The following is a 22,288-nucleotide window of genomic DNA, read 5'->3' as shown; positions in this document are numbered from 1 at the left end:
GTTCTGAGTTCGGAAGAAGGAGATGAAATTAAAAATGAAATGCATCAAACTTATTTTTTTAAAAAAGAAAATGGAGAAAATACCTGAATTCCATGTTCTCCTGATACTCCTAACTCTGTTAACACTCATTCACCCCTAAAGTGTCTGCTCTACCTGACCCTCTGGTCTTGTCACCAGTCATTAAAAAGACAGAATCTTCTCGACCCTCGTACTGCTTGCCACCAGAATTACGTTCATGAAGATTTATTTTTGAATTGCCTCCAGGGTAAAAATGGAATCAATTTTCAAAATCTGTAGCAATAAAAGTTCTTCTACCAACCAAGCCCTAACTTCTTTCTCATCTTCCCAGGATGCTACACAAAATATGGACTGCCACAATATCTTAAGAATTGACATTATGAGTCCCCTAAACATCTATGGAGAAATTCATGGTGAGCACAGACTAAAGAGCTGATCCAAAAGGTATCACTAGGAAAGTTATGCAGCTTCAGTGAGGGATAACCTGTGGGCATCCTGCATCATGCATGGAGACCAACATCATGCCAACAGGGTTGCCAGAGAGGTAGTCCTCCAGTGGTATTTATGGACAGCCTTCAAAGGATTCATGAGAGATCATTTCAAAAGCCTCTCCTACAGAGACTATAGAAACTGTAATTGTTTCTTTAAGCACAGAGAAGGGGATGTGAAAAAACAATTGCAATTGCCATCCTAAGAGATGGAGTCAGGGAGAGAATAATACGTCAATTTAATTCTGATCTGTGACACCTATGAAATAAACTACATAGAAGACAAAAATAAAATTCAGAGAAATTGCTTTCTTGTTGAAGATGGTTCAAGTGTTATTTTTTGAAGAAGCATTAGGATGGTAATTTGGAGAAGTGAGTCTAGAGAAAGACTATTAAGTGGGAGAGTTTGAGAGAAATTGAAGAGACTATTTTCCCATCCTAGCTAGAGGGAAGCATGGAGAAGACAGAAAGATGGTGGAGAGAACTTTTGGGGTGTAATTCTTTTAACTTTATCTTCAATAAACAGATAAGCATTTATTGTATGCTTACTATGTGCCAGACACTGTGCTGCTGCTGATGATGATGAGAGAAGATTTTAACCTAACAATGTCTGGAGAGAATCACTAAAGAAAAATATAGATGTGTTTAGTTACATATAATTCAAAAGTTTTTGCACAAAGTCAATGTAACAAGTTGCTGCCAATAAAGAAAACAACCTTCATAGCAAATACCTCAGTTATCCAGATCCATACATCTGTTATCATTCATTTGTTATCCACAGTATATAGGCAATGGATACAAGCATAAGAACAAGAACTATTCCCCAATGGACAAGTGACAAAGGCATGTGAACAGCCAATTTTCTTTCTGGAAATGTTGTAGAAGGGATTCTTCTTTAGGTCTATATTGTACTCAATGGTGTCTGAGGTTCTTTCCAGTTCTGAGATTCTATTTTAAGGGAAGCTTCCTTTAAAAACAAAGTCTTAATATCTAGACTCCTGACTGGCACCCTAGACCTTGATAGGAAGCATAACCATCTTCTTACTAGATTTGAAACATCATGAAATGACCTTTTTCTATAAAGAAGCTTGGAATTCTTCACCCTCCATCTGCAGTCTCTCAGAGAGAGAACAAGAGCTCTGGGGGCACTTACCAAGAGGTCAGGAAGAAGCCAAAGAAGGGAACAGACATTACCAGCTGGAGTTTGCGCCATTCCTGGATGCCATAGGCCACAATCCCAAGAAACAGATATCCCAGGCTGAAGTACATAGAATCAATGACTGTTAGCAGAGGTCGGTGCTGAGTGGTGGTCCATTCCTGGCCTGAAATGAAACCCCAGCACAGAATTAATTTCAGACAAGGTGGAATCTCCAAGAAAAATGTAAGTGCTGAAGAAGTCTCACAAGGAAGACTTACTGAGGGTTACACTGCCAAGTATGATTCCTGTTACTGAAGACCCAAGCAGGAAGCGACAACAGCAGTAAACTGGAAATGACTGGGCAAAGGCAGCCCCAGTGCTGGAGATAGCCACCATGAGATAACTTGGAAGCAGTATCCATTTTCGCCCAAACCTATATCATGGGAAACCAGATGGGTGTGACCTCAGGGCTGAGGCATAATGTCATCTCTCCACCCAGCACACCCCTGATAACCTTCTGGACATCAGACCTGATCATTCACCCTTTCCCCACGTGCCTTCCCTTGCCAGGACCCAGGGTACAGATGCCACTAGTCATTGGCCTTAGCTGAGCTTTCCATTCAGCCAAATTCAACTAAATTAAACAACACATTGTTATTTAGCTCCGACTAAGTGAAGGGCTCTCCAACAAACTTGCTAATGCAAATGTCAAATGATCATAGATCTGGGTGTGTAAGGGGCCTTAGGGGCTATCTATTCCAACCTCCTCATTTTATAGAAGAGGAAACTGAGGCCCAGGGAGTTAAGTGACTTCAAGGTCCCTCCTGGGAGTGTCAGATATAGTATCTAAACCTCGATCCTCCCTCTTAACAATATCCTTGATTCTTGAAAGCCATCTATAATAGCCACCAAGAATGGCCAGTCATTTCACTTGATCTTCACAATAATGCTGTGGGGTAGGTGCTATAATTATCCCTATTTTATAATTGGGGTAAATGAGGCAGACAAAAGTCAAGTGACTTGCCCAAGAGCATACATCTAAGGCCAAATTTGAATTCATATTCTCTTGCCTCTAAGCCCAACATTCTATTCACTGTAAGCAGCTAGCTGCCTCTGTAGCATAATCTCATTCCATCCAGTGGTTTTCACTCCTTCCAAATTGATTTGAAACTTTTTTACATGCAGGCTGTACCTTTGATTGATTGATTCCTCAGAGATGTTCTCACTCGATGAGGATATCAGGGCATACAGCACTTTGTTGGAGCCTATAGCATCTCTGGGTGGGGCAGGGTGAATGACTGACCATTGAATCACTCCTTCCTCTTACAAGGTTATAAGAAGGAAGAGATCACACACCCCAAATGAAAAGTCACACATGGTATTGTCACCTAATGTCTAGTGCACTATATTGCACACAGTAGGTACTTAACAAATGCTTGTTTGAAATGCGAAATTCTTTGAATGATACTAAGCTTTCCCAGGGGAAGAAAAGACCCATTAGTATAGATGGAAAGAATGATGATTTTGAAGTCACGTGACCTGGGCCCTAATTTTGATTCTGCAGCTTATTATCTGCATTCTGGGTGAATAAGGAGGCATCACTTCACCACTCCATCCATTAAATGAGAGGGTTGTACTAGATTACCTCTAGCAGATTTCACTTACACACACACACACACACACACACACACACACACACACACACTTATCTTTAATCTCTCCTTCTCCACTGGCTGCTTCCTGCTTTCTACAAACAAATCTTAACGCTCTTAATCATGAGGGTTACCATGTCTCCCTCATCCTCCAAAAGTTCTCCCTTGATCCCTCTACTCCTAATAGTTCCTATCCCATATCTTTCCTCCTGTTTGTGGCTAAACTCCTTGAGCATGTCAAGTCTATGATCAATGGATTCCTCTATTTCCTTTCTTTTATTTTTTGAATTATCTATCCAGAATATTTATTTCACTGCTTTCCAAATGGTACAATTAGAAGGTAAGGGGGAAAGCAAACCAAATAAACAAGAACCAGTTATTGACATGAGCTTTCCACCATCTTTCGTAGAACCACCATAATAAAAAGTTATATGAGTAATATAAATAGTACGCAATAGAACTCAAGATTTGTTAATACATCTGGTCAAGCATGACACAGGTTATACAGTTGCCTTCTTTAAGAAAGGCAACACTTATGCTCAATTTGTAGCACAAACTTGCTGTGACAATACATGAACTAAGTTCTTAAAAGAGAATTTATATACAAAAACTTACCATCTCAGGGTTTGGAGGGGGAGGGGAAGAGGTATGTCTTATATCATCTATTCTAATTAACAGACATTTCTATTCACCTGTACATACCTCCATATTTGTGTTTATTTCTTAAGGCTGTTTTGGACTCCTTTAAGATATAAACAATATTTATCATTGTATAGACATTATTAACACTGATCAATACTTAGGAATATGTTCATTATAACAAAGAATCAAAGGTTATTTTATCCCCATGAAGAAACATAGATTTTGCTCAGTTTGTCTAAACAAGTACAGACCAAAAGACTAAAAACGTCTTAGGACATAATAGGAAGGTGAGTGACTTGTAGTTGGGTTCTCCTCCTCTCCAGAAAGTCAAGAGTTGGATTTAGTTTGGCCTACCCACATTTTGCCACCTAGTTAAGTCTTATTTGGCCTCTCTCTATGGGCACCTCACATTTCACACACACTAACAGGACGCGAGTTCTGAACAGGAGCAAAGAAAAAAAACTATTCCTGCCATGGTTTTAGTGAATATCATCGGGCTACAGACACTCATCCTTTTCCTTTACTTATATTATCAGTGAATTTATTGAAGCTATCTTCGTGCTGCTCCAGAGCATCAAGAATGATGCCCATAGGGATTCTCTTCAAGCCTATCCCTTCCATTTTATTCTCCAATTTGTTCTTGATATTTCGAAGCCTTAAAGATGCATGGATGGACAGCAGCAGCAGAGGAAACGTGATTCCAATCATGAAGACCATGACACCGCCAAAGAAGGAGATGAGGAAGTAACTGGACAGCATGACCACCACGACGAAGGTGATAGGGTACTGCTTTTTCTGGTGGAGAAGGAAATCTTTATTCTGGGCAGCCCAGACGAAGTCTGGGACTACCAGCACCATCACCGTGCCCCCCAGAATCATGTTGAAGGGACTCAGGAAGCCCATGATGGAGATCACTATGGCCGCGACAACCAAGTAGTTGGTCTGGTGGTAGAGCAGGTTGCTGACCACACTAGGTTGTTCCATTTGGAAATGACCTTGAAGTTGGAGCCCACGAAGCGATCTGAGCCCGGGAAGAAGTCGTCCCAGGAGCGGGCTGCGGGGACTTGGAAGTCCATGGTGACTGGAGCTGGGGCTAGGGCTGAGACTGGGACTTAGGAATCCGTAGGCAGCGGGCATGGGTCAGCTGAGCCTCCTCCATTTCTCACTCTTATCTTCACGCTCCAGTCTGGCTTCTGACTCTTCAGAAAAACATTACTGATCATTTCAAGGGAGCATTACTCTCTCCAAAGCTCCCAATGATCTCTTCCCTGCCCAATCCCATGGCTTTTTCTTCAAGTCTCATTCTCCTTGACCTCTCTGCAGACTTTGGCACTGTTGATCACTCCTCCTTGATATTCCATCCTGTTTAGGTTTCCATGACATCACTTTTTTCTGGTTCTTCTCCCTGTCTGACTGTCTGACTCAGGCTTCTTTGTTGGATCTTCATCCATGTCATGACCATTAATCATCGTGTCCCCTAGGCTGTGTCCACTTCCCTCTATACTATTACACTTGGTGATCTCGTCAACTCTCACGAATGATCACCTCTATGCAGATTATTCTCAATCGAACCTCTATCCTGCCTCCCAGTATTGTGTCTCTAACTGCCCATTGGGTATCTCAAACTGATATGTTAGAGATGTCTTAAACTCAGCATATCCAAAACTGATCTCAATATTGATATCCCCAAACTTTCCCCTCTTCTAAATTTCCTTATTCTTTTTTAATTGTATTTGTTTTAATCAGCCACCTTTTTACACTCCCAGTTCAGCTGCCATCCTCTGCCCAACAATTAAGGTCATGAGAAAAATAAAACTTATTTTGAACATGCATAGTCAATCAAAAGTAATTTCCATATTGTCCATATGCAAAAAATTGATCTCATTCTGTACTCAGACTCCTTCACTTCTCTGCCAGGTGGTGGGTAGCATTTTTCATCATTAGTCCTACAGAATCCTGGTTGGTCATGGCACTAGGAAGAGGTCAGGGAATTAGTATTCCATCACATTTATATACCATGCCTTGTTTATCCCTTCCCAAGTTTATGGACCTCCCCCAGATTCCCATTCTTTGTCACCTCAAAAAGAGCTGTAAATATTTTTGTATATAGAACCAATCTCTTGTTTAATTAACCCTCTGTCTAATTCCTCACCACTTCTGACTCCCCTTTCCTACCTTTTATTCCTACTAATGGAAGCATATTTCTGAACCCAACTCTGTGTCTGTGTATTCTTTCTTCTTTTGGCTAGTTCAGATGAGAGTATATGGGTTGTTGAGGAAGGACTCACACTTCTGGTGTGTGAGCATCCCAAGCACTTTTCAATTTTTTTAGTGTAATACTTTATTTTTCCCAATTACATGTAAAAACATTTTTAACACTGGGTTTTTATTTTTTTTTAACAATTTATCTTCCTCCCCACTTGTCCTCCCCCTTTCCTGACGTGGTAAGCAATATAATATAGTTGACATATGTACAGTCACTCTAAAAATTCTTCCATGTTAGTCATGTTCTCAATGAGAACACAGACAAAAAAATAAGAAAAATAAAAGAAATTTTTAAAACAGCATGTTTAGATTTGCATTAAGATCCCATCAGTTCTTTCACTGGATGTAGATAGCATTTTTCATTATAAGTCCTTTGAATTGGCTTGGATCAACGTATTCCTGAGAATAGTTAATTCATTCACAGTTGATCAATGTAAATATTGCTGTTAATTGTGTACAATGTTCTCCTGGTTCTGTTCTTTTCACTTTACATCAGATGTTCATGTAAGTCTTTCTCAGCTTTCCTGAGAGATCCTACTTGTCACTTCTAATAGCATAAAAGTATTCCATCTCAATCATACACCATATCTTGTTCAATCAAATGTTTCAAGAATGTGCACAATAGTTTGTGTGCTGTTTCCCCCACAAAAACTTAGCTCCTTGAGGTTTTTGGAAAAATCTCTTTGTTCTCTCTGAAGTAAACTCAGAGAGTGCCTTTTCCTATGTCAGCAAAAGCCAGCCAAGGCCGACTCTACACTCCTCAAGGAGACCTTTAAACTTAAGACACTATATCTTGAATAATGAGACTTTCCTTTGATGAATCTTATTATCTATAGACACATACTATGTTATGAATAATGGGACTTTCCTTTGATCTATAGACATATACTATGTTATGACATATTAGTGATAAAGAAAATATAGACATCTTAGATCATAATTTCTATTGAACATTGTTTACCCTTTCCTATATCAATTATCTGTTTAAGGGAGGAAGCCTGCCACTTGCTAGTGGTGGGGTTTCTTCCCTTATCACCGAGACATATGCTTACCCAGCTGGGAATCTCAAGGCCTGACTAACATTGCTTTGTTAATTGTCTTGTCTTTCTAAATTTATGATTTGTTCAACTAGGAGAGTTCCTTTCTCACAGCAAAATGTATATAAGCCAGAAGATTTCTGCACTGGATAGCCAGAACATTTCTGGCTCCATAATGCATTATGTTACCGTTGTCTTTAATAGGGAATTGATTAATTAATTAAATCATAAAATGTATGCATTAGCCTGTTGCCTTTCTTTAACCAAGTTTTCAGGTCAACAGTTATGGCGCCCAAACGTGGATTGGAACTGTGGAACCGAATGGACATTTCCTCATCTCGCCAACGCCAGGACTCCGGCGCCAATAGGAACCGTTTTTCCTAGAGTCCTGGGCCTTGACGGGGTCGGGGTAAGTCCTTCCATTCCCAGCTTCCAAAGGACTCAAAAATTCCCTTTAAAGATAACCGCAGGACAGAGACCACTCTGCGTGAAAACGCCTCTGTATTAATTAGGTCTCCTCTGAAGATCGATCTAGGGAAATCAGCTAGCTATGGGTCAGTCAAAAACTAGAAGTAGAAATCCGGCTGACAAGACCCCTGCTTCAAGCCGTTACCAACCTGATGATCACAGGTATTACTAGCACTAGTGTCAATCAATTAAAGATAGCCCTAAATTATGTTGGCCACCACAGGGCTCTTTTGGACCGGTCAAAGTTACTTTATCTTACAACCAAATTAAGAAAGGCCAACAAAACAACTAGCCAGCAGAGAGGATGTTTCATCCTGGGCTTGCTGAATTGGCTGAGCGAGAACAAAAGACAGGTAGCCTCTTCCCTCTAGGGCTGGGAGCTGCTTCAGCACCTAGCCGTGTCCTGGCAAAAATCCTTTCTTCTTCAAGGGCTCCAGTCTGTCCTTCCCTTCACTCCCCCCGTCCTATTCCTCACCCTTTTCCTTCCTCCCCCTTCCCCTTGAAGGCCTCTGATCTGGGGAAACTGACGGCACCTAGATGCAATCTTTCCCCCTGGCCTTCCCCTACCTTAGACCTGAGGAAGGCAGCTTCTGTTCAAGCCTCTGTTGCCTCCCTCCTCCCCTTTCCCCCTCCCCGCTTTCCCGTAAGGGCTCTGGTCCTGAAGAGGACAGTTACAATTCACCTAAGAACTAAAGGCCTGAACCTATTCCCATGGGGCCTGTTTCTTTAAGACAGTCAGAAACTTTGGGGCACCAAGACTCCCCACCCCTCCAAAGACCTTAGGGGTGCTCTGAGCAAAGACTGCAGGATTCCCCTTTATTATCAGACCTTGGATTCTTGCAACCCCCTTTTCTCAGAATGATAATAGCCAATTCATGATGGGGATTTCTAGCAAGCTTCTAATTGCCTTCTCTCTCTGGGTTGTTTTTTTGTGAGCTACGTTTGTATTTGTCCTGTTGTCAGTTTGTCTGTTGGTGTGTGTCCGTGTCTGTATCATGTGTGCTGTGAATGAGTGTGTTATCTTGTAAGATTTAAGTGCAAGCAGCCAGACTTCAAGGGCTGCAGCTAGGGAAATAAATTAACAAACAAAACTTTGAGACTTTTCCTTGTCATTCTGGTCTGGCCAACCTGGAATTACAATGGAAAGGTAGATCATCTTAGGGAAAATCATTTTAGCAGATTTGTAAGTTGTGAAATTAATCAGAAACATTTCAGGAACTGATTACTTGAAATTACTCCTAAGATTGTGAGTAGCCCACCTTTCTAGGTCCTAATTCCGCCCACCCTGTCCCAGCACCTGCATATCACCTTAGGGGCTCAGTAAATTCTGCCGCTGTGGGGGGTTGGGGGAGATGGATGAATCAGGCCTGTAGCGAGCATTCTCTACTCTGCCTGCGAAAGTCACCACTGGGACATCAGTTTCTCTGCTCGTGGTAAGCTTCACTTCTTTGTTCCAGTTGCAAAAAAAGTATTTTATCTCTGTTTGACCCATTTTCTGATTTGTAAAAATAATTATGCTTGTTGTTATGGGATCAAAATGATAAAATGATTGTAAAATGCTTAACATAATGACTGGTATATGTTACATACAGCATTATTATCTTTCTAATGTAATTGTTACCTTTGAAGTGGTTTTAATTGCTAGAAGTAATAAGATCAATAATTTCTGGAAATGCAAATTATACCATCTGCAGTTATTGTTGTGTTAAAACTATTTCTAGGATTGTATTTTTGAATTTTTCTTAGATTGTGAAAATTGAGTGACCACGGTAATCTAGAAATAGTGCTAGACAAAGCAATTTTTAATTTGAATTTTGTTGAAACTAAAAGATGTTGGGAAAATTGTGTAACACCAGTTGTGTTACTTTATCAGTTCTGCTAACTTTGTCTTATAATGTTTTGTAATAGCCATTTAGAAAACCAGGTATTTTCACCCTTGTCTGTTAAAAAAAGTTAAAGCTAAAGAATTTGGCTATCTTCTGTGAAGTTGTAGGATTGTTAACTAAGTTATTTGGGATTACTGTTTTAATGCTGAAACCTAAAATTGTTAAATGATTCCTGTGTATGGAAAGGAGGGAATGGAGTGAAAATTTTATTTAGATTCCCTCTGCCCATTCAGAATAGTCCCACAATGGAGTGAAAACTTTATCTAAATAACTTCTGTTCATTCAGAACAGTCCTCTCATTTCTGTGGGTAAGATCATCAGTCCTAGTGAAGGAATTTGGTTGGTTAATGTGAATTCTAAACAATGAATATTTCTTGCACAGAAGTTGTAATAGATAGAGAGAATTTTTAATAATTGGCTTTTACATCAGGACAAGTTTTAAATCTGAGAAGGAAAGATGTTAAATGGAATCCCTTATGTGTGCGTCCTGGTAAATCTTTATTGTTTATTGTAACTCCAAGAGAGTGGAAATAACTGTTATCTGACTGTAAGTTGTGATTAGTGAGACTTGCTGTTTAAGGTAAAAGGCATTTGGGACCATAACTATTTTTGTTTTTAGTTTGAATTTGGGTATAGTTGTCTGCATTAAATCAGTATCTTAGACTCATGCCACAAAGAAATATTTCTCATCTGACTAAACACTGAGGGGACAATTCTAAACTCAATCTAGGATGGGATCCCCCTGGCTCAGTTTCCCTATTGTGTTCCTTTAAAAAGGAATGTTTCTCACCTGTCTATTCCTGAGCCTGGCTATGAAACAGATACTGCATGACTGGAGAATTTCACTCTTATCTGAATTCAAACAGAGTAAAGGATGGTTTTATCCTGTCATATATGATACCAAATATGTCATATGTCCCTGCTTTTTCCTTCTATAGCAAATTTCTGTGGTCAATAACAAGTGACCAGCAAAATATGTGAGCCTTTTGTATAATCTTACTGGAAAATCTAATATTATTTTTATCTGAAATTAGAATATATGCAGAAGTTTATGTAAACTACTTAAGATTCACCTTAAGATGTTCCCATTGTTTAAAAGGATTTTAAAAGCAACAGTGTTTTTCTGTGAGTCAGTCTCATATCTAAGAATACTGCAGTAATTAAGAATTCAGTTTGTTATAATACTTGGAAATTCATATTACTTAAGAACATTTTTGTAACAACTCATCTTTAATGAATTCCAGTTTTAAAGGTTTATTTTTGCTTAAGAAAGAAAAAAGAAAGAGATATCAAGCATTTTAAAAGTTTCCAACTAGTTTTCTTCATAAGAGTTTAGTGAACATTTGAGTAAATTTTAAACTGTTTTTAAAGAAGGGAAATACTTTTAGAAGAAATGTTTTGAAAAATCATGTGTGATTCTTAGAAGGCCTACTAAAGCTTCAAAATAATATGCTGTTAAATTAAGCTGTTTTGATCTGAATATGTAGTCATTCTATGGCCTAAATTAGAGTTAAAGTTTGCGTTTGAATTTATTATGTAAAAAATTTAATTCCTCAAGTATCTCATTTTTCCAAAGTGAGTATAATTAGGGAAGAATAACAACTTGTGAAACAAAGACATAATTCCATCAAACTATAAATTTAGTCATTAACCTCTTTGTTTTGTTTAAGCTGGAATGAGATTCCAGTACAGTTATGCTAGTAAAAAGTAATAACTTATGAGCTATCTTGTCTTATGGTTAAAATGTAAAAGCAAGTGGAAGAATAGGATTGAGAGATTTGGAAAGATAAATTAAGTTCTGATTGAAACTATGAAAGGTAGATAAGATTTGGGAATAAATATGAGTTATGCAAACCCCTCTTGCTCCTAGATAGTTGTTCTGGATACTTTTGTGTCAGTTTCAGGTGATTTAAAGAGTGAGGAAGTATTTTACCTGAGGGATACCAGCCAATATTTGCTATATAAGACTGGGACTGCAATTTACTATTGTTTGAAGCTCTGATTACAGGAATACTTGTCTAAGTTATCATAAAGCCAATTGACATGTGCTGCAGGCTAATGGTGGATGCTTGGGAAGGTTTTGAAGACGACCTTGGACACGGCCTAGGTAGGATCTTCCTAACTTTATTTTCCAAATGTGCTATTTCCTTTCTGAAAAAGGAAATTCCCCACCTGATTATCTCTAAGCCCTGCTTTCAGCACCTGGTAACCTCATGATTACATGTCAGATAATGGCTTATTCCTGGAATCAACCAGAACTAAGGAGATCCTTTCCTTCTGTTAACATTGTCCCTCTTTTTCTTTTATAGCAAATCCTTATGATCAAGAAGTTCTGTAAGTACAATACTAAGTCTATCAACTAATAAATGGAAATTGGAGCATCTCTGAGTTATTATAATGGGGTGCAGGAATGAATAGCTTGCAACTTTAACCTATATTCCTGACCAAATAAATAAATATAATATAGACATAACATCAAGGAAATGATTAGATCAGGTAATAAGACAAAGATGTAATGTGATAGATGTCTAATTAAATAGAGTAGCAAATTTTGAGTAAAAATAACAGGATCAGCCTGATTCCTCTAAGAATCATATGCAAATGGATTTGATTGACTTCTAAAATTTGTCATGCTTTTGATAATAAGATCTCAAATTTGGATTTTTGCATAAAATTTGTATAGGATAGTAGTTAAAGTAAGTGAGATTATTTCTTCTCCATTAAAATATCTGTCCAATAAGTTAAAAGGCAGATGAGTTCATCATATAGTTGAACACTCACATTTTAAAAGATTCTTATTCCAGGTACAAGATTTAGGTAAATATAGAAACAGTAAATAATGTGAACCAAAATTTTCTGAAATTTCAAAAGTGGAGAACAAATTTTAAGTAATTGTACTAATTTACATTGTCAGAAGTATCTGAGAACTTCTAGATTTGAACCAGAAAAGCAGAATTTTCTTTTTGAACTGTCCCAAGAATAAAACCTATTGTCAAAGAAAAGATATCTAGGTATCAGATAACTACATGAGAAATCTGGGATTCAAAATTTTGTTTAAGTGAAAATTAAGAATGGATTACTGGGATACAAGGAACTTAATGTTAATTAACTTTGAAATAATAATTGCATTCATTTGTATGGTTCATGTTTAATTTTCTTGTTTATATTGGTGACATGTAAATCTCCCTTTCAAAACTAGTCTGTTGTGAGCCATCTAAGTTTATCTGTACCTGACTTAATGTAAAAATATAATTTGTAAACTGTAAAAAAAAAAAAAAAAAAAACTTCACTGTGTTGTTTGAACCTAGCTCTGCATGGCTGGGAAACTGAACTATTGCTAAGTGTCTTTAGCCATGTTAACTATGTTGTATTGTTTCATTTCAATTATCAAACCATGTTTTCTGGGAGGCCCTGTCAAGTTTTCTGTATAGACTCACGGATCCATCTGTCACCTCCATTGCTCCTGCTCCTGAGTGGATCATGCCCTCCAATTTTGAAGAGGCCTGAAGAAGATGCCATCAGACACGGACAACTTTCCCAAGAGCCTGGACCAGACTTGCATGAAGAATGAACTCTCACACTACTGGTTATTTAGAGGTTTTTTTCATATCTTTGTTGGTCTACAGGCGAAGCCTTCGGCTTGCCTTTGACCAAAAGGAGGGAATGATAATGTTTAATACAAAATTTTGGAAAAATCTCTTTGTTCTCTCTGAAGTAAACTCAGAGAGTGCCTTTTCCTATGTCAGCAAAAGCCAGCCAAGGCCGACTCTACACTCCTCAAGGAGACCTTTAAACTTAAGACACTATATCTTGAATAATGAGACTTTCCTTTGATGAATCTTATTATCTATAGACACATACTATGTTATGAATAATGGGACTTTCCTTTGATCTATAGACATATACTATGTTATGACATATTAGTGATAAAGAAAATATAGACATCTTAGATCATAATTTCTATTGAACATTGTTTACCCTTTCCTATATCAATTATCTGTTTAAGGGAGGAAGCCTGCCACTTGCTAGTGGTGGGGTTTCTTCCCTTATCACCGAGACATATGCTTACCCAGCTGGGAATCTCAAGGCCTGACTAACATTGCTTTGTTAATTGTCTTGTCTTTCTAAATTTATGATTTGTTCAACTAGGAGAGTTCCTTTCTCATAGCAAAATGTATATAAGCCAGAAGATTTCTGCACTGGATAGCCAGAACATTTCTGGCTCCATAATGCATTATGTTACCGTTGTCTTTAATAGGGAATTGATTAATTAATTAAATCATAAAATGTATGCATTAGCCTGTTGCCTTTCTTTAACCAAGTTTTCAGGTCAACAAGGTCAAAGAACATTTTGGTCTTCCTATCCTAAATTCTTAGCACAGTTTCTGACACGTAGTAAGAGTTTCAGGAATGCTTATGTCTGACTGTTGACTCACTGATCTTTGTCCCAAGTTTAAACCATCACCAACCTATCTTAACAGGTTCTATTTCAGGTCCACCTCAATCCACAGCTCCAAATCTAGCACTGATTCTTCTCCCTTTTCATGGATAATTGGTAATGTGCAGAAATAATGCTAAACTTAAAAGCAAAGAGACCTCGGTTCAAAATCTGCTTTAGACTCTAGCAATGTGACCTTTTGCAAGTCTTTTTACTTCCATAGGCCTTGGTTTCCTCCTTTGTCAAATAAGTGGGTTGTCTTAAATGATCTATAGTACCATCTTCCAACTTTAAGCTGTATGCTTCTAGACTCCCTGGGTTTCATAAACATCTGTGTCCAGGTCAAACTCACCTATCTGAGAGGTAGCCCCATGTGAGATATCCCACCAGACAACCAACGAGGAATATTGACTGAGGCAAGGACTTCAGCGTCTGAGAGTTACACACCAGGTCCCACTAGAAGAGAAGATGAGAGCACCAGATCTTAAGGTGAGGCAGGAGAATTTGGTACTCCAGGATCTTGCTGCCATTATGAGGAAGAAAATGGTGATGGGAAAAAAAGACTTCTTGCCCCATTATGATAAGAAGAGGACACTGCCTCCATCCTACAAGTTCTACAGTCAAGCTTGGGACAATTTCAAGCTAGTTTCGAGCATGACCTTCCTGACGCAGATATCCTTATCTTCCCCCCTTCTAACATGTATGTCTTTCCCTTCTCCTCCTGCTTTCTGTAAAATTCCATTGTACCATACTGCTTATGTATTTCACATTCCATATAAGGCTACTGAAGCTCTGGGCTCCCTGACTTTTTTCCCTCCACAAAAATGAGTCTGTGCTTTAAGCCTAAAAAATCTGCAGAATAATGCTATTTGCATTGTGCATTTGCTATTTGACCAAATCAAGGGATTCCCTCACTAAATTTTATCACAAAGAGAGTTGTGAGCTGGAATGGTGACAGAGGAGAGAAATCTAATTCTCCAAGGGAATTAAGTGTCAAATCAGTGATACCTTTTCAAAGGGAGAATGAAATTTTTGTAGTATAGGAAAGGAGCAGCAGGGAGAACCTCTTACCTCGGTCACAATAGAAGAAATGAAGATGTTTTGGTCATAGACCCAGCCATCCACACAAGGCTCCATCTCCAGCTGGCTCAGGTTTTGTCCTGTGACATTTGGAGCCAAGGGCTGCCACTGTGGCCAGAAGAATCAGCGGCACTTCTCTAGTTTCCCACTGGAATCCAGAGGGATAGAAAGCTGTAGAAGGGAACTAAAATTGAGGTTCCCACTGACATTGAGCAAAGTCGAGGTATTGTCAAGGAAATGAACCCAGCATCGGTGCTCAGGGACAAAGGCAGTGAAATTCTCTATCAGAAAATGGCTAGCTAGAAATATTGTAGGTATAGCAAAAGAAAAAATCTGAAGGATCTGGAATCTTCCCTTATCTCCAACTTCAGGTAGGAGATCCTCAAAGGCCATCAGGACTGGGGATACTGGCCTCAAGAAGAAAAATTCTTCAGAGAGCTACTGAGGGAAGAAAGTAGTCGTTTGACTGCAACAAAACACAGGATGTGTTGTTTAGACCAGTGAGGACCCTCCCCTAGAACCTTCCTCCTCGGTTTGATGAAGCAGTGCAGGCAGGCAGTGATCATTGGTCTGTGTGGAGTTGAGGATGCCAAAATACTTCAGATAGTTGATGAAGAAAAACTGGCACAAGGTTTAGTATCTAGCTGGAATACACTATCACCAAACTTGGGCACTTAAATGCCCAAATAGCAGCACCTATAACCAGAGGATCCCTAGTAGAGTTCCCACCTAGATACTGAGTCAAGGTGATGACAGGAAGAAGCATAAAAGAGCTCCCAGACACCTTCGGGAAAGAGAAATGTTTTCATTGTAAACAAAAAGATAGAATAGTGTCACTTTTCTGGATTAAATATGACAAAGATGAATATACCGAATGCATTGGTTGAATATCAACTTCAGGTTAAAGATGGGTAGCTTTGACATGGCTGAATTAGTTGAAATCCAGTGGAATGTACTGGGAAACATTCACTGATGCGTTGTGGTTCAGATCCTAGGATAATTACAGGCAACGTGATGGCAAGATGGCTGACCAGGAGGTCAGGGTAGACTGTGTTTGAGTTTCCCCTCTGAGCATTACCGGCTTTATGACCAAAACTAAGGCAGTTGAAGACTCTGAGACACAGTTTCTTCATTTCTAAAGTAGGGATGAGAATACCTGCTGCATTTGCTTCACCAGGTTGCAATAAAGGTCGACCAGAAGGCCAGTTTAACTACCAAGCTTACCAAAGGTCTTTTTATGGATTTTTTTCTTTGTTGTTTTCTTCTTTGACTTCTCTGAAGCATACTGATTATTCCCTCCTCCTGAATGTTGTCTCCTACCAAGGCTTTCCTAACATAGTTAAGTCCTGGTTTTCCTCTGCTCTGTCTGATCTCCCTTTCTCAGACTCCTTTGCTTTCACCCATGTCTCTTTGTGTGAATTAAACCCTCTCTCTCTCTCTCTCTCTCTCTCTCTCTCTCTCTCTCTCTCTCTCTCTCTGAACTTTGTGCTGAATCTAAGTGACTCAATGAAAAGACCATTGGATGTGCAGTCAAGAAGACTTGAGTCCACAAGGAGGCCTCAGTTACTCCTTAGCTATGTCACCTTGGTAAGTTGCTTAACCTATATCTGTCTCAGTTTCCTCATCTCTGAAATGGAAATAACAATTGCATCGATTCTGAAGCTTGTTGTGAGGATCCAATGAGATCCTTTTTTTACAATGTGCTTCACAAACCTTAAAGAACTGTGCAAATGATAGCTATTTATTATTATTATTATTATCATTATCATTGTTGCCCTGTGCATGTCCACTCATGGCTTTCTCATTCTGATTTGTAGCCAGCTCCTTACTTCAGATCCTGGCCCTTTCTCTTTTCTTACTCCCTGTTCTTATCAACAGCAGGGCTGAACATCCACCTCACATACTGTATTTGGCTCAGCAGAAGGATCATGGGACAAGGTGTTGTCATGTAGCCATCTCTCTGTTGGGCTTCATTGCCTGCCTTCTCTGATTGACCTTTCCTGGAAGAAGTTCCTTCCAGATCAGAAGCCAGCTTGGTAAAATTCATGGGTGCCTATGTACAAATACTTGGCCCCAGTCCAGCCAGCAGAGTAATGTCTCAGTGGGGGGATGGGTCTGTGAAGGAGACCTGGGCTATGTAAGAAATAAGAAGATATGAGGAATTCAGAGAAAATGGGAAAATTTGTAGTAATCAAATGCACAATGAAGTAAGCAGGGACTAGGTCAACAACATATAAAATTAGGACAATAATATAAATGACAATCACCCTGACAGGCAGTCAAACCCAGGAGAATTCCAAAGGCCAACCTTGGTCCCAGACAACTAGATTCCATTTCCATGCTTCCTGTAGATATGAGACCAGAAAGGGAGTCAGAACATTGCCTAGGTCATTAAAGCTGATCATTTTATCAGTTTAGTTGAATTATTTTCTATACTCTATGATTCTGCCATGTTATGATGTCTGTGGATAGACAGGCATCTTGAGCGGCAGTTGTGGAAAGAGCTCTCCTTTCCTTGGGACTTCCCTCTTCCTGGGTCTCCCTTTCTAAGGTGCCCTAAGGGCTGATGACTTCTGCCTGACTTAAACTCACTGACTCTAGGATTTCTCCTTCAGTCAATGAACTTGGATGCACCTCAGAAAGGAGTGGCTGATTCTACCGTTAGTTTAATACCTGCTCCTTGGCCCCTTTAACATGATTGGTCCTAATCTTTCAAAGACCAACTGCCTGCACTTGGAAGACTGGCTTTGCCTCCTTACATCACTACCTCTTATTCCTTTTTCTCATTTTCTAAACTTTGAATATTTGTGTATAAGACTTTGAGGCTATAGATTTAACTTCTGACTCCTTCCTTAGATTTTTGTCTGCTGTGAAGTTATGAACGTCTGGTCGTCCTCATTTTAGCTTCTTACTATGGTGTCCAGCTTGGTGGATACTTCTCAGCTACTTGCTCCTTCCCCATCCCTTTTAATTTAAACCTTTTTTGATAGACTTGCCAGATGTATTCTTACAATTCTTTTTTAGTTGTCAGTTACTCAATAAACATTTTTAAAGGGCCTACAACAGTGCTAAACACTGGAAATACAAAAAGAGGTAAAAGTCCCTGCCCTGAAGGAGTTCACAATCCAATGAGAGAAATGACAAGAAAAATGTATGTGCAAGCAAACTATATGTAGAATGGAAAGAAAATAATTAAAAGAGATGTCTCTGGAATCAAGAGAGATTATACTTCCAACCTGGACAAGGATCTGTCATATCCATATTTTATTTTATTTAGGAATAATATTTCTCCAATTTCATATAATTTTTTTTAATATTTCAAAAACTATTTTGAGTTCCAAATTCTCTCTTTCTCTCCTTTTCCTCCCCTCTTCTTGAGACAGCAAGCAATTTGATATAAGTAATATGAGTACAGTTATGAAAACATAGATCGATATTGCTCATGTTGTTAAAGAAAAGGCATGGAGGACTCTGGGAAGATGGCAGAGTAGGTCAAAAAATTTCAAGCTTTCAAGATTTCCCCCACAAAAAAAGGTAATAATAGCCCCTCAGGGTGAACACAGAGTGGTAAAAAATAAATAAGAGCAGGGGAAGAACAATGTCCCTCCTGGAACAGAGAATATCTGAAGAAAAATCCCAGGGCAAGGTTTGGTCCCTGTGAAGAGTAAGCACCTTCAGTGTAGGTCCACTTAAACAGAAAGCGGTGTGCCCTGGAGTTAGCTGGGTTGGAAGGCTGCTTTGGCCCCAGTCACAGGAATTTTTACCCCTGAGACAGTGAGGGGAGTTGGGTATCTGAGCTGGGGAAAATCAAGGGAACCTCTGCTGACAAGGAATGCCAGATGCAGCAGTGCTGTGGTGAGGCAGCCAAGGGCGAGCAGGAACCAGCACATGCCTGGTGAGTGCAGAAACAGTGGGACAGAGATGCTGCTGGCTGGAGATACTTATAGGAGAGTGAATTTCTAGGTTTAGGTTCCAGGCCAGAAGGGAGAACTGAAGATCTAGGGCAAGAGGCACCATCCCCCATATCCCAAGACTAGAGATTATTACAAAAACTAAGTTAATACCAAAAACAGTCCAAACCTACCAAAAAATTGGACAGGCAAAGTAGAAATAATCCAACCTACAAAGGGAGTAACTATGGGAACAGAGAAGACTGTGGCTCGTCTTCAGGAAGAAAATGACTCCTTGAAAATCATAATTGGGCAAGGGAAAGCCAACAAAGTTACAAGAGATCAAGAAAAAATAAAATATAAAGAATGAAAAAATAGAAGAGAATATGAAACATGTCATAAGAAAAACAACTAATCTGGAGAATGGTTCAAGAAGAGAAAACATAAGAATAATTGGACTACCTGAAAGTTATGATCAAAAAGAAAAAAATAATCTTGATACAATAATACAAGAAATCATCAAAGAAATGTCCTGAAGCATTAGGACAACAGAGGAGAGCAGAAATAGAAAAAAAATCCATTGATCACCACTTGAAAGAAATCCTACAAGGAAAACCCACAGGAATATCATAGTCAAATTCTGAAACCCCCAGCTCAAGGATAAAATATTATGAGCAATAAGGAAAAACAATTTAAGTATGATTGTGCCACGATTAGAATCACGCAAAATCTAGCAGCAGTGACACTAAAAGGCCACAGGTTTTGGAACACTATTTAGCAGGCCTGCGCAACACATGGCCCATGGAACATATGTTGTGCAGGCCTGTTATATATTGAAGAGCCAAAATATTGGATTTCAACTGAAAATATTGTACCCAGCAAAGCTAAGCATAATCCTGAATGAAAGAAAATTTGAACATTTAATGAACTGTCAGACTTTCAACATTAAAAAAAAACAAAAACGAACTTAACAGAAGATTTGACATACAAGAGCAAGGAGAAATACAAGGTACACACCAAAGACTAATTACAAGGAGCTCAATAAGGACAGTCTGTTTACCTCCTCTCCTCTGCTCTCCCAAAACCTTAAATCTTCTGCACTCTGAAGCTGGGACACCAACGGGCCCCCGCCTAAAGGCTCCTCTGGACCCTCCTTGCTTTAGAGTGATTATCAATAGTAACTGTTGCTGTTTCCCTCCCAGCCTGATGTCTTTCTTTTTCTTGACCTCATTAAAGACCCATGCCCTGGCTACTTCTTAAACAGGCCTATTCAGTGAATGGGTGTTACCTCATCCTAAGTGAGTACCTGCAAAGACTTTGGCCTAAAGGGACCAAGGTCTCCCAGTGCATCCTGGGTCATCTCCAGTCATCCTGATGCATATCTGGTCACTGGATTCAGCTGGCTCTGGAGGAGAAGTGAGGCTGGTGACCTGTACAGCCCTCCATCACTCAAAACAAAGTCAAGTGCAAGTCATGTCAAGATTTCTCTGATGGCGTGGTCTTCTTCGGCAATGAAGGATGAGCACAACGTAAAATGTAAAACATATATCTAAGCTATTAGTAATTGGGTAGTTCATAAAAAAGATTGGGGTAGACCTGTGTATGATATGATTTTTAAAAAATAAAACCATTTAGGAACAGCTAAAAAGAGTAATTATCTTATGCAAATGAGATGTCAGAGTTAGAACCAACACAGAGGAATTAGATGGGAGAGGAGGGTTGGTAGTTCTGGAAAACTTCTTTCATCAGGAATGAGTTCAAGAGGGAACGATACATATACATCTAGAAGAATATAAAAGTCTTCTAAATTCAGAAAGAAATAAAACACTAAGGGGATAGGGAGGGGGGAGAGGATAAGGGAGGGAGGTTTAGAGGGGAGGGTGAGGGAACAGGTGTAAGGGAGGCTATAGAAGGATGTTTACATTAGTGGGAATGGGAGGATAAGGGAGGGATCCTTGAAGGCAGAGTAAGTTAAGTAATAGGAGGGCAAGGTGGTGAGTGGAAGTAAAGTAGTCAGGAGGGATGGAAAATAAGAGAGAAGCACACATAAAACTTAAAGATCAAGAGTAGAATTTGTGAGCGGAAAAGGAGCAGGGGGTAAGCATGGTCTTGGAAAGTTCAGGCTAAAATAATCAAAAGAGAAAAATGGAGAAGCTACATTCTGTGTCAGCCATATTTATCAACATTGTTTTGGACAATTTAAAACAGCTAGATAGTATAAGGTGGGAATATTGCTGTGTTGTAGGAAATGATGAGTTGGTGGACTTGGGGAAATAGGGAAAGACTTGAACTTCTGAAGGAAGAGGTTATCCATTCTCAGAGAAACAGAGGTTAAATAACTATAGTATGGTCTTACATAGATGCATATGAATGTATATGTCTATATATGACTATAATCATTGATATCTGAGGATATATGTGTGTAAGTGAATATATAAGTACATGTGTATATATGTGTATGTGTAGATCTTTGTGTGTATATATCTCCATATGTATGTGTACATATGTGTTTGTGTGTATACATACATACGTATACATACTCAATTGTAGCCTTTGATGAGGAGAGAAAAAAAAGAATAAAGTAAAAAGAGCACAGCAGAGAAAAAAAGAAAACTTACAAGGAATAAAAGAAAAGATGGACAGCTCTCAATACTATGCAAAGTATTTATTAATCTTTCCTGAAATGGAAATATATTGCTGTATATTTTGAATTCTTTCTCATATTCTGCTGTGCATATGGCAATGCTTTTTTTCTTTCCTTACTTTGTAGTATTTTAGTTTTAGTATTTAGGTTTATTTCTTTTTTCTTTGCCTCCTTTATATTTAAGTTTAAAGTTATAAATAAAAAACACACACCAAAAAAAGAAAGAAAGAAAGAAAAAAAAGATCTTAATGAAGCCAGACACACACAAAAAAGAAAGTGAAAAGAGTTGTGCTTCGATCTACATTCAGACTCCATCAGTTATTTCTTTGGCAATAGATAGCATTTGTTATCATGAGTCCTTTGGAATTTTCTTTGAAATTGTATTGCTGAGAATAGCTAAGTCATTCACAGTTCATCATCATACAATGTTGCTGTTACAGTGTACGATGGTCTCCTGGTTCTGCTCACTTCACTCTGCATCAGTTCCTGTAAGTCTTTCCAAGTTTTTCTGAAATCATCCTGTTTGTCATTCCGTGTAACACAATAATATTCCATCACAGTTATAGACCACAACTTGCTCAGCCATTCTCAAATTGATGGTCATTCCCTCACTTTCTAGTTTTCTGTCCCCACGAAAAAAAA

General features: G+C 38.9%; 1 protein-coding gene and 1 pseudogene across 1 annotated transcript in view; both read right to left on the bottom strand.

The window, feature by feature from the left end:
* LOC140524446 (solute carrier family 22 member 11-like) overlaps positions 1–15,505 on the bottom strand; it is a 40,907-nt gene extending 25,402 nt beyond the window's left edge. The window contains 4 exon segments of the mRNA XM_072638895.1: positions 1,660–1,828; positions 1,923–2,077; positions 14,385–14,488; positions 15,104–15,505. Coding sequence (XP_072494996.1) covers positions 1,660–1,828; positions 1,923–2,077; positions 14,385–14,488; positions 15,104–15,505 — 830 coding nt within the window.
* Positions 4,446–5,240, bottom strand: LOC140530371 (PRA1 family protein 3 pseudogene; annotated as a pseudogene).
* Positions 15,506–22,288: the final 6,783 nt, after the last annotated feature.

The sequence above is a fragment of the Notamacropus eugenii genome, chromosome 2 (genome assembly GCF_028372415.1).
Source record: "Notamacropus eugenii isolate mMacEug1 chromosome 2, mMacEug1.pri_v2, whole genome shotgun sequence".
Lineage (NCBI taxonomy): Eukaryota > Metazoa > Chordata > Mammalia > Diprotodontia > Macropodidae > Notamacropus > Notamacropus eugenii.
This window is presented reverse-complemented; position numbering and strand designations above follow the sequence as displayed.